The 13,682-nt window shown below is 48.0% G+C and overlaps 1 protein-coding gene across 8 annotated transcripts in view; it reads left to right on the top strand.

Annotated features, from left to right (window-relative positions):
- The window catches only part of LOC144730017 (forkhead box protein P1-like), a 401,316-nt gene that overhangs the window by 199,911 nt on the left and 187,723 nt on the right, over positions 1-13,682 (top strand). For all 8 annotated transcript variants that reach the window (XM_078610465.1, XM_078610470.1, XM_078610471.1 and 5 more), the window contains one exon: positions 3,468-3,623. In XM_078610465.1, coding sequence (XP_078466591.1) covers positions 3,468-3,623 — 156 coding nt within the window. The remainder of the gene's footprint in view (positions 1-3,467; positions 3,624-13,682) is intronic.

Below are 13,682 nucleotides of genomic sequence, written 5' to 3'. Positions count from 1 at the left end.
TGTCGGCTGCACAAACAGTGGCCACTCTCTCGCCTCCGCCATCCATCCACTCTCTCGCACATCGGCAAGTGCGGTGGCCACACAACAGGCGGCCGGCTGCATAGTGTCACAGCTTAGCGGCAGTGTTATTTCTGAACGTTCTACGTTTCCTGCCTCGGTTTGTCATCCACACTGCTCCACGTCTTTTTTTCTTCTTAAATGATGTTTTTGCAATTGGATACGTGCTGCATGTGCTATACAAGTTTACAGGAAAAAGGGGGAGATTTAAGGGGGGAGGTGGGGGGGGTGTGCTTGGGTTTGTCGCGGAAGAAACGTTGTGAAATTTTGAGCCACAGCTGTTGAAATCTCGCTAATTGCGTCTGTGCTTTTTTAACCGACGGGGTTTCATTCTATATAAATATTGTGCGCGTGTGTGGCGTTGGTGGATCGCGCGGGAGATCTTGCTTCGTGAGCGGCAACCGCTTGCCCGTAGCGCACAGCGAGCTGCTCGGCCAAACGCATCTGTGCGGTTTCACTGTCGTCGCCCGCTACCCGTGCGGGTTTTCTCCTGGCACTCGCGTTTCCTCCCACTTGCAGAAATACTCGGCTAAGACATTGGCCAAACATCCCCAGCAAAGAACCCTGCTGAAAAAGTATTTAGACTCGGCGAACGCTTTCCCGGATAAATAAACAGTTGTTACTTTTATTCATATTATAAGAGTCCATTCATCATTCTTAAGGGTTGACAAGAAATCTCAGCTTACCGTATGCGCCACTGATTGGTTTTGCAGTAACGCAATTTCTCAGCTTCACAAGCATATCGCTGCCGACTGCCATTTTAGCCGCTGCCAACTGCTACCGTACATCTGAAGTTAGCGGAAGTAACAGAGACGTGGGGAGCACCGGAGCTTAGTGTCTTAACCGAATAATATTTAATATCGGTTAGGAGGCATTACAAAACATATCTCCAAACCCTCAATGTGTGTGGAGCGGTGCTAATCTCAAATTGCAGCTCTGAGCTGGTGATCAAAATCCACTTTCCTATGACAAGGACCAGTCAATTGGTGGTGGTTGTAATTTATATTGACCCTGGTGGGGTGGTTATGGGTTGAGTCAATCCCCCCCCCACGCACCCCGACTGGGATTTGAACTTGTCTCGCAAGTAGAATGATCTCAACAAAGAGCCGCCTGTCCCCACCGACCCACCGACCCACCGACCAACCCACTGACCGAGCGTATATTAGCGCCACACTTAAACCTTCGCGGGGTGCCTGCGAGATCTCACCTATTCACTCGAGGCGGCGGCGGTGGCGTTGTAAACGCCATCGCCTTGTGTTTACAAAAGTGAGCGCCTGGGCAATTTGCCCCCTTTTTACGACGGTGGTAAAATAGCCCACTCATGTGAGTGCAACTTTAATGGGATCTTTTATGTCCATAAACATTAAAACAATTGTGGCCCGGTTCATAACGAGCCTGCCTCTTGTCATTAAGAAGGGCCCTTTTCTCCTTCACCACCCTCGAAACCAAAGTCGACAGGAGGACAGTAATGGGTCTCTGTTATCTTTTCGGTCCCCGTGGTAGGACGTCATTAAGCGTGGCACGCGGCGGTAACGAGCCGCGCAGGATGCGGCATTCCTTGGTCGTATTTGCGCCGGCTTATTGGAAAATAAAGCAGGGGAGTAAATAATAGCGGTATTAATGAAGAGCCGCTCGCAACAACTCTCCTTGCCGCTGTGACGTGAAGTGTTGCAGAATAATGGGGCTCCGTAATTTCTCTGGGATATTCTCGGTTGTTTGGCTGCGGCAGTATTTTGTGTGCGTGTTATAGCCGAGTTGTAATTAAATGCACTGAAGGACTAGATTAGGGCATGGTTGACATGCCACTGGAAATGTTTACTTAATAAGCGACGAATATTCCTCTTCTCGTAACTATTATTTTGCATCAGCGTTACCGTTGCGCGTTTTGAGTGTTTGCGAGTGCATTGGAATTGTCGACCGTGCACGATAATCCTGGCGACTGGGGCTCTATTTCTGGTTTCGCTTACCGTTGGAAAATGTTAATTCAACCTGGCTTGGGCCTCCCCTAGGTCAGCTTGGCTTAAACAGAGTACCTGACATGGTTTGTGAACATCAGTGCTGGAGAGACAAAGGTGGCATCACCTCCATCTTGTGTGCCATGCTGCCCTCAATTTGTCCACTCAGAGAGCTAAACAGCAGTGGCCCAGTGGTTACCGCACAGCCTGCAAATCCAGTCAATGGAGGGTGATTATTTGCCACACCTAAATTCAGTGGTGAGTGGTATCGGTGCGAGTGACCAGCGTGGAGAAGTTTGGTCAAACAACTCCCATGACTGCCGTGGCGTGGCAAGGCCTTCATCCACGAGTAGAATGACCATCGGGCCGTGAATTATTAATTATTGTTAATTGCAAGGACCACCAGTGACAAAATATCACTTGCGTTTTTGCATTTTACACGTAAAAACACGCAAAGTTTTCCTTATTGGACTTAAGCGTACAGGTTTGAGACGTCAAAATGTGACACGCCTGTTCGTTGTGGGGTTGTCTTTGTCCTCTGTAACTGCGGAGGCGGTTGTGCAGCGACTGATCGGCTAGGATTCGCGATTGTGGCAGCTCGCGATAATGCTAAAAGCCGCAGTGGCTACGACCCCTTCCGTGACCTCTTCTCGCGACGTCCGCCGGCCATCAGAGCACGGCATCCGCAGAAGCCAGTCTCACAAACACGGCTCGGAACGTCCCAATTGTCCTCGGTGAATGTCCTCTCTCATGCACGTGGGCATTTCAGGAAGATAAACGTAGTAAAAGAGCATAACGAAAAGGCAGGAGCCGAGATAAGAACTCTAATCTTACGGGGGCCCCCTTACATCACTGCCTCCGCGTGCTCCCTCTGCATCACCTGACCACGTGCCACGACTAAACCCTCCTGTCCTACCCTCGTTGTTGCCCCCTTCCCGTGCAAGCACCCACTGGGATGTTTTTGGTGTGTGGAGAGAGAGCGGTTATCTCGCCCTCGCCACCAATTTAGACGCCTGAGTTCGATTCCCGGCCGTGGCTAACATCAGAGGCAAAGTGGGATTTGTGTACGTGTATGTGTGTACGTATGCGTGTTGAACTTGTTTCGCACCGTACGTAGCAAACCACGCTAATCGGAGGTGCTCGAGAAGGACAACAATCTAAACACAAAACTCAGTTCTAAATAAATTAGTTTTCAATCTAGATACGATAGTACATAGCTCCAGTAGCTTCCTAATAACGGAAGGAGGTGCATTCCAGACGGCTATAAGAAGTACACCTGAAGGGTGGTGATGCGGTGACCGGTCCTGCGGCCTCCCTTCACCACCCGCACTGACCAGTGTGGTGAAGTATGGTCAGTCAACCCCAATGACCAACACGGCAAGGGGCGGCCTTCACGCAAATATAAGTGTAACTTTAATAAAATACGACAATGTGTGTGTGTATGTAATATCTCAGGTTCTTCATGCTGCAGCAAGACAGTACCTCATGCAGCAGCAGCAGCAGCAACAGCAGCATCAGCAGCATCAGCAGCATCAGCAGCACCAGCATCAGCAGCAGCATCAAGGAGGCGGTGTGAAGTCTCCAAAATCAGACAAGCAGCCATCGTTGCAGGTAAGCTGGCGCCCATCAACTCTCGCACTCATCCGTCTACCCTCCCTGTGAGAGATGAAACCAGCTGGGACACTCAGGTGCACTGCGTGGAGAACACTGCAATGACAGCAAAATCCATCTTCAAGGTCATCATCATCAATTCACTGATGAGGTCATTACCATGTCTCCATGTTAATACAAGCATTATAATCATCATCATCACCACCACAACCACCATCATCGTCTACCCGATGAATCTTTCCCATATCTCCATGCCACAATATCATCATCATCATCGTAACAGTAGCAGCAGTTTGCATTTTGTAAGTAAAACAGAGATCTGAACGTGCTCATAGTGGCGGCATTGTATGGTTTATGCATTGTAAATTTCAACTGGAATGCTTCTTTCAATGTTTGGTTCACTTGCAACGAAAATACAGCTGCACATTTATTGTTGCTGCTGGGTGGCATTTTTTCTGCCAAACACGTGTTTGCCGGGCATCTCGTGAAATCGTTGCATCCCGGTCTTCCAAAGGACCTCCCCTCTTGCAATCCTTTCTCCACAATATACATAACCAAGTTCACGCATATATCAGCCTTTGCACCATTGGAATCCCAAGGGACCGGGTGGCGCACGCTAATTGTCAAACCCGAGTCATGCTACAATTCACACGGCAACGCGGCTCCAAGTGGAGCCATTGTTTTAAAGGTGCAGGCGATGCACTCCATCTTCGTGATGGCTAATGTTGATGTTGAGCAACAATTGAGCTGCTTGAGCCCATATCATTGCGTCAGGAGTCGTGGAAGATGGCCCCCACTCTGCTAAGTGAGAAAATGCACAACTGATAATGCCATCATCAACATCGATCAACGATCTCCCTCCCGGTTTCCAGAGCACAACATCACGCCTACCGCAAGGCTGCCGCAACCGTTGCTCCCGGTTGTACTTGCGACCTAGTGCAGAGTATGATGCGTGTTGCGCAGGTGAAACAAGCACAGGTCACTGTTTTTAATTATTTGCCTTGTTAAACATTTTAATAAAGTGGCAGTGCAGACTGCAAGGCAACGCTCGACACACGAAAGGACAGACGTGAGCTGGCGGTGCGGAGAGGAGAGTGGCTGATGCAAGCGCGTTTAATCACCACTGCATTGCTTGCTAACCTGCTTTGACGCTTTGAAATGTTGGTTAGTAAAGGGATCGGTTGTTTTACCGTGGCAAATATATATTTCCTGCAGACGGCTGGCTTGTTAAAGCCTCCTTAAATCCTACTTTGTCACAAAACTGCCTAATTGTATTTGGTGCTTCGCGCACAAAAATGAAAACACCCTCCAGAGTAGGTGCACACGTGCAGGCACGTACACAACACGTGGTTCAAGTGCACTCGTGATGGTCCTGACACAGAGGTGGTAACATTCCACGTTCTGATGGCAGACGTCGGCACTCGTTCATATTCATCAGTCATGATCGATTCGCTGCTGGATGAAGGCCTCCTGAAGCCATCGCCATCTCTCATGGCTCTGTGATGTGAATTTGCACCTAGAGCCTGCAGACCACGTGATTTCATCGCTCCATCTTCACCTAGGGTGTCCTCCTGAGTGCGTTCCACTCCGTGGCTGCCACTCCTTCACTATGGGCGCCGTGGTGGCGAGATGTTAACTACCTCGCCTGCTATACATAGAGGTCGTTGGTTCGATCCCTGACGAAGCCTGTATATTTGGAGTTTGCGTGTCTCTCCCCGTGGTCGCGTGGGCTTTTCTCCAGGTCCTCCGGTTTTTCCTTCCACATTTATAATCAACATCATGCGTTTAACTATCATTTGTGACCAGGTCGCTTCTGAAAAAGAGCTACATAGCTCGGTGGGCCTTACCTGGTAAAATAAAAAAGTTTATAGTTTTCAATCCTTGACCTTCACCCATTATTTCTTATTTTCCAAGCCCACTTACTGCCGTATATATGTTCCCGAATAATACACAGTAAACACATATACAAAAAAAGCAAACACGCAAATCATATCAGTATTAAAATAAATACCACATTATATTGTTTAACATACTTCTGGCACATGCGGTGTGCGGTGGGTCTAACACATTCGTGTTTTAGTGGAGCTTGTCAAGCTATTGTGTCGGTTGATTGGGCCTTACTCTTGACAACGTCATTGAATGCTCAAACCCACGTGACCCTCATTTTAGCCAACCCAGTGGTGGATAAAAATAAAAAAAACAGGGCGGAAAATTTATGTTCAAACTATGCATTTATTTCTATAATGCATGGGGGGTAGTGGTGGTGTAATGTTTAGCACACACTGTGCTCTCAACCCAGTATTGCGAGCTTGATTCCTGGCCATGACTGACATCAGTGGTGAGTGATATCGGTCCTAGGCCTCCTTCAACCTGCCAGCGTGGTCAAGTATGGTCATTGACTGACATGGTTGCCTTCATCTGCATTGACAAAGAGACAAACAGGATTGTACAATGAAGACGTATGCAATTTGGACACTCATAAAACATTAAATTAATGACAATGAAGCTCCCCTCATCATTGGCACTGTAATTAATTACATTTAAACCACGCATAGTGCAGTTTGACGGCAGTTAAAAACAAATCCCCGGCACCTTAACTTGCGATGCAGACAGCGAACCAAGAACTCTCCGATTAAGAGAGAGAAAGTGGACAAGTTTGCTGAATAAAATGAACAGCTGGGCAGACCGACGGTTGCACTCTCGAAGCGAACACTTGGCCAGGAGGCGTCTGGGCCCCGTGACCTCGCTCACTCGCCCTGCCCCCCCCCCCCAACTTTGGCCATTGGCAACGAGAGGAGTGGCGGCCGGGATACAGCAGCAGGGCACCTCGAATCGTCCATCCGCCCGCTCCCTCCTCGCCCGCTCGCCCGCCCGCTCGTACCCTCGCTCGCCTGCCCCAGGATCTCGCCCCCACGATCACACCTTCCCCGACAACACACAAAAAAAAATTGCCAGCTCTCTCGGCGACAGGAGGTGATAGCCGTAATTAGCGTTTTCTTGCACATTGACTGTGATCCCCACCTCAAGCGTGAACGTGCACCTTTGCCGATCTAATTAACATTATCGGCACACAGACAGTAAGGCTTCCTCATTAGATCTACACACATTTAATTAGAACGAGCGGCACAACGAAAATGCATAACAGGGTCAAACTGTAACGCGAGGGTGTTTTTTTCTTCTTCTCTCTTCTGCCTCCACTGTCTCTGGGGTTGGTTTTTGTTCCGTTTCCCTCCCCTTCTCTTTGTCGTTAGCACTCACCGTGCCCGCTAACAATGCCGCGCTCTGTTTTCACTCGCGAACTTGCACGGACCAAAGGCCCTGCTATGTGTGTTTGTGCGCGTGCGTGCCGTGTCGGTCTTCATAGCTACTTGCTAACAGCACGTGCGGCAAAAGTCTGTCAAGGCGATACTGGGGGATCTTTGCGTTGTGAGTGCCTTACGTGCGAGCTTTTCTACAAACCTGGTGACCAGAGTTCGATTTCCACTCCTGGCCAAAATCAGTGACGATTCTCTGAATGGGTTGTGGGAATTCTCTAGGTCGACCCAGCCCCAAATGAGTACCTGGTGCGGTGTGTAAACATCGCCACTGGGGAGACAAAGGCGGCCGGGCGTGAGGAAGGTCACCCACGCCCTCGTGTGCCCGTGCCGGCCTTCGCCGGTGCTCGCTAACAGCACTTGCGCCAACAACCTGGGAGGGCTACAATTGGGGATCTTTGTCTTTGTGCGCTTTACGTGTTGATACTGAGAAGGTGTTAAGCACACACACTGTTAATTCTTGGGGACAAGGGTATATGCTTATTTGTGAAATAACACTTTTGTTCGTCCAGTGTACGAGATGTGTGAAGTTTGTGTGCATAATGACCATAATCAGTGTTGGCAGAAGTGCTCTCTGCGGTATAAGAAAGCTAAAATGGGTGTGTAGGTCTGCTTTTGTGTTTAAAATGTGTCTCCGTGTCTCCACGCTTAATCAATGGGGCACTGTGCTCACCTCAAGCCACTGCCATTAGCCAGTGGTGGCAATTCCATATTCCTACGGCGTGGGAGGTCAAGCCTCTGCACAGAATACCACTTCTGACCACGCACAACGTGGTACGTACTCATTGTATTGAAAGATAATTGGTTCTCAACCCCCGAATGGGATATCCTTCCAATTGTGCGTTGCGTGATCTATCCGCAGACTTTAATGTCACATGGCAGCCCGAGTTTAATTCCCAACGATGGATAAAATCAGGAGCGAGTGATACCTGAACCGGTCCTGTGACCTGTCCCACCCTTCACCAGCAGCCCACGCTGACCAGCGTGGTGAAGTATGGCCAAACAAGCAAGCTGCTGTGCGGAGGCCTCGATGCAGCAGTGGATTGACAAAAGGGTTTCAAATGATTATTATTGCTGTTATAAAACAATGAGAGCCGTTGATTTACACCATCATTTGTCTTGCTATGAACTTTTCTTGTCCAGAAGCACTTTGCAATGTTTGAGTAATCATCTAAAACGCCGGTTTTTTTTTATTAAACGCTCAAGTTTGTTTAGAAACATTTGTCATCCAATTTGTGGAAAGGTGCAAACGTCACCGAAACATACGTTTCGTTGGTTATTGTCCTTAACGATTTGAGCGGAATTCTGTAACAAAAAAAAAGTGAGAAAAAAACCCGCATAATCAGAACGATAACAACTTGTGTATAATTACGGCCTTACTGCATGCGGGGCCGGCCGCGCCAGCAATCAGCGTGTTTGTGCCGAGATTTGTTTTGCTAAGTACCGAAAAAAGAGTACCCAGTTATTAATAGACGGCGAGGCAGTGTACTCCACACACACTCACACTGCCTCCGTAGTGTTGCACTTTGCATTACCCCCCTGGCTTTTCGAGACTGTTTTGAAGATAAACACGGCTGACAGCGCCCCGTGCCTTGTTTGCTTTTTCAAGAATTTGCCCCGCATATGTGTTTACAGCAAAATGTGATAAGCTGGCGTCACAGGACGGGAGAAAAAGAGTTAGGTAACTGTCAAAATATGTGCGGCGAGAGACGGCGCGAGACCCCCCCACCCCACCCCCTTACACCCCCGCCGTTTGGACGCACGAATGAAAACAGCTTTGGTATAGTTAAACAAAAGATAACGTTTAAGAGCGCTTAAAAGCAAAGCATTTAAATTGATGCCAGGAGTTGGAACGGCCCTGTCTTCTTTGATCCCGGGCGTGACTGACACCGGCCGGCGGGAATGCGCTCCGTAAATAAATTGTATCGACCCGGAGAATTCCGCGCGCCGCCGTTCGCCTGAATTCGTAATGGCTTCGCGTCCCGGGTGCGTGCGTGCGCGTGTGCGTGTGCGTGCGTGCGTGTGGACCGCTGGATCTCACCGCGTGTAGAAGCTGGGGGAGATGGTTTATGCGTCAAGGTGGAGTTGACGGCCCTGGGGAGCCTAATCTCCCCGTGCATTTTGCTCAAACGGGCCCGAGTAAGCGGCCAAACGTGGGATCCGTTGAGCGCAGGGAAGTCTTTCACCGGCCGACTGGCTCGGCCGGTGAGGAATCGGCCGTGATCCGTGCCCAACGATGGTGCAGGCCGGACCCAGCCTCCTGCCACTGTTCATGTTTCACGTGGGCTGCGCCCATTATTGCTGCAGCAATGCACTGCATCGTCAATAACATGCTACGAAGAGTGGCACTCGTGTTGACTAACGTCTCCTCCCCGTGATGGCAATGAGTGCAATGTGTCTGTCGGTGGTGCTGTCCGTTGGCTCGCCACTCTCGCTGAGTCCATTTGCACCATTTGATTTCCGAATCGTCAAGACTGAAGTCTTTCAGACTTAAGACTCAAAAGGAGACAAACTCGGGAACCAAAATAAGTCTAAATGTCCTCCTCGTCCTTGGTGACCCGGAGCCAGTGTTCAAACTTCCATATTCACATGAAGGGGCCCATTTTTATTTTTCCATCAGACAACCGCTGTTGACTTTCCCAAAATTGCTTTGGTAATAAATAGCATAGCTGACTCACTGAGGACTGAGGTACATAGACAAATATCTGGGAAAGGTCAGATACGTGAACGTCGATAGAAAGCGACAGATTGCACCGTGCACAAATAGCGCACTGGGTGTGGGCGGTTAATCGGTCATGGCGGGTTTGTGACGGGTCGGATACGAGGGGAAGGTTGGCCTCGTCAAGCCCCTACAGAGCCAATCGCGACACCCAATCAGACCTTGTAAGCGGAGAAGGAAAAACGTGCTCGGCTGCTTCTGTTACGGCTGCCTCATTCATTTACGCTTCAACTTGGCGTGCGTATGTTTTATTTCGTGTCATTGTTAACGTTCGCTATCACCCATTGAGTGGAGTAAACGTGTTGCCCCAGACAGTCGCTTGTAAAGTCGCTTATTTTGGGAGGCACTGCTTGGAGGTCGCTCCTCGCGCTCTGTTTTTCTTGCCCCGATTTGTTTATTTAGTGCCTGTGGCAAGTCCTGGGAAGGGTCACTTTCACATAATATTAGTTAGTGAACTCCTTGGCTCACGCTTTGCTCATTGTATTTGAGCACGATAATAACATCGGTTAAAAGTGACTGGCTAAAATGTTATCAGCGGGGAGATAACTTGAAGTGAGGTCTTTTTTGTTCCCGTTCGGTTGCATGGACCCCCGTGTCACATTGTGACAGTTGTGAGGTCTGTCGGCCCACTATTATTATGATGTAAGACCCACGAGCGGTATCAGTTAAGCATTGTGCAAAAGTTTTAATCTAAATACGGGAACAAATATGCGGGGCCACAACGTAAATAAATGTCCAATGGTGCCGTTATCAGTTTAAAACAATGGAGATAAAAGCCGCGCTATCGCTCGCCTCTCAATGCAGAGGAATAACATCGCAGGAAACAAATCGTTGTATAAGCAACACACAAGATCGCACATGCAGGCACGTGAGTGAAGGAGCTTTCCGTGCGATTCCCGTGCGCCGTTTCTGATTACCGTGCGCTCGAGATCCTATAGGTAACTTACACCTACGTTTGGTGTTTATAAAGTCATTCGATTACTCTCTTGATTCCTTCAGACTTATTCTGGACGGTGTCGACGTCGGGAAACAATTGTCACTTTTACATTGAGGCCGTTGAGCCCAAACAATTGCGTCAGTAGTAGCGGAGTGGTGAATCATCGCTGTGGCGATGCCGCCTCCTTTGTGTTTGTGTTCTGGGTGTTGACCACAGTCTCCGTCATTTTCCATTCGTACATCCAGTGTCCGCATCTGCCGTGGTTTCTGTGCGGATGTGGCCATGAGCTTCGCGGGGATCTCCTGCGTTGTCGGATCTTTGATGAGGAGCAGGAGGAGGTGGCTGTGACTTCTTGTGATCTCCATTCGGCTTTCCAAGCGTCATCATCAGGATTTACAATTTAATGGAATAAAACAAAGTTTTCAATTAAAACGATTGAAGCCACTGTAACTTTATACGTAATCGCACCCCGCTATTGCGTAAGGCGTTATGGAAAGATCTCCACATCATCAGTAGCAGTGGATACTGTGGCTACTGATGTCCTCGCATCCCCTCAAGCTGTGCCCTGTGATCGTCTCTTCCCCCCTTTCAATTGTTTTGGGAATTATTTTTTCTTTGTATCATGAACGTAATTATGGGGAGGAATGAACAAGTCGCGTAGTTAAAGTCATAACTGGTACGTGCTTTAGTAATCCGATTGCAAGAGTGAATTACTCACCACTACCGATGCATTACCTCGTGTGGATTTGTATGGCCAGATACAGGTGCTCACACTAATGGAACTTACATTCATTAAAATTAACCGTGCGATTGTTTGTGTGTTTGGGAGCGGTGGTGTAGCGGTTAGCACACTGCGCTGCAAACCCGGTGACCTGAGTTCAATTCTCGCTCATGGGCAACACCAGAAATGATTATCTAAGCCAGTTCTGGGCCTTCCCCCCTAGGTCGACTTAGCCTTAAATGAGTGCCCGGTGTAGTAGCACAATGGGCTTGCAATACAGAGGCCGCCACTTTAAATTGTGCAATTTTCACATTTCCCTCCACTCTCCCCCTGCCCACCACCACCACCACCTCGGGCCACCCAGGAGTTGAAATTGGTTGCTAGGGTGCAGGTCGCGTGTGGTGGGGTAAGGTACGGGAGCAGTGGGACAAATATCCCCTCTTTGAGAGGCTCTCAAGAGCTCCATCTAGTGGAGGTGCTTCCCCCAGCAGTGGGGTGAGATGCTCATCACACACTGCGCTTTTACCTTTGTTTTTACCGACGCAGTATGTTAGTCATAGCCGCACATTAATTAAGCTGAAAAAACAAACAATTTATTAACCGTTAATGAACTAACACGTGTTCCCTCGCAAGCAAACTATCCTCAAAATATTCTCGTGCAATATCGTGGCTTCATGTTAACGGCCTTCACTTTCACCTCATTTTCACAAGTGATGATCACTGTGAAATAATAACTATGATTGATGTCTCTTTTTTACCCCCGCCTCGTTTAAACCAACTTTAAACCCAGATAATTATCCCAACAAAAAGTCTTCATAGTTTTAACAAATTCCGCCTCAGGATACCAGTGTGATCAAGACCAATGTGTCTGTCCTAGCAACGTGAACAAGTTGTCTTTGTTCCGTTAGCGTAATACAATAAGAAACATTTTCAACTTTCTAGTGTGAGCCAGGTCACTTTATATATGTGTATATCATCTAGAAAAAAACTATGTGAATTTTAATAGGTTCTTCAAGTTGCTTCTGTTACGTATCATGCTTGTGTTTAATTGTAAAAAAAAAATTGCGTTATTTAGCAAATGTTTGCATTTATCCACGTGTTCGTGTCAATATTTTTGGTCATATTTGCACAAAATTTTTTTTGGTTTTGTAAATTATGCCAAGAATAGGTCAAGAGGTCATCTTCACCAGTCCTGTTGATGCCACCAATCCTGGGCCATCATTTCCTTCCTTCTGCTCGATCCCTCAGCTGTTGACAGTTGATCCTTGACCTCCAAGTACTGCACGTACAGCGTCCCACGATTTGGCTTTCGGGTCTTCCGTTTTTGTTGCAAAACTCTGACAATACAAATAGCCAATGAGGGTTATGTAATTTGCAACGTTAAATCAATCTAAAACACTTTAAAAAAATCTGCTACGTCTGAATTAACCTTTGGTCGATTCGTCAGTCTCTGAGTCTCCTCCAGATTCAGATCATGTTTCTCAGCAAGGAGTTTAGCGACGATGAAACGGACCCACTTCTCAGTCACGGCAGTCAATGTGAAGAAGTATTTGACTGCATCTGTACGGACAGATGCCCGTAGTACATGACATCTATCTCCCCCGATAGCCTTAACAGACGTTTGCTATTTTGTCTCTCTAGTGGCGATGTTTACACACCACACCAGGTATTAATGTCAGGCTGAGTCGACCTAGGGGAGGCTCAGGACTGGCTCTGATATTCGTGCGGTCAAATATCCCCCCCACCTCCACCCTGTTTCAACAAAAGTAAAACTAAGAAAAACTGAAACGCAGATATAAATTGAACGATGACATTTTAAGTGCCTGAATAATCTCTATGGCAATTTGAGAGTGTAGCCTGATTTAAAAAATTTCTTGGGCAACACATTAAACCGGGGAGTTAAAGGTTGTTATACTCACTGGCATGCACCTTTTGTTAAGTCCGAATAAGGCCCAGGACAACCTAATATATTCAAGCATTGTCTTAAATGCACTCCTTTCTCTACTTAAGTACATTATTCTACGCGAGACTGTTAATGTATGTCTTTGTAATTGTCAGTTAACCATTTTGACGACGGCTTTGCCCAGCGTGCCACAGAAATGAAGCTGTTATGTTTATACCAAGTCACCCTTTGTTCGATAATACCGCGGACAATAAATGTCACCTACGAGGCGAGTGTGATCGCCAGCATCGTCTGTATACGTCGGGAATTACGAAGCGCAGGCGATGCACAAACTCCCGAGTGTTGCGACACGACACGGCGCAATCCCCGCGAGCGATGTGACGGAGCTGCGCGCGGAGATTTGTTTTACTCAAAGGGTTAAGTGTGGCAGGACATTGCGGCCATGCATTAAATATGAGTCGTAAT

Source organism: Lampetra planeri, chromosome 34 (genome assembly GCF_965212315.1).
Source record: "Lampetra planeri chromosome 34, kcLamPlan1.2.h2, whole genome shotgun sequence".
Taxonomy (NCBI): domain Eukaryota; kingdom Metazoa; phylum Chordata; class Hyperoartia; order Petromyzontiformes; family Petromyzontidae; genus Lampetra; species Lampetra planeri.
The sequence above is the reverse complement of the archived record's forward strand: the minus strand, read 5'-3'. Positions and strand labels throughout refer to the sequence as shown.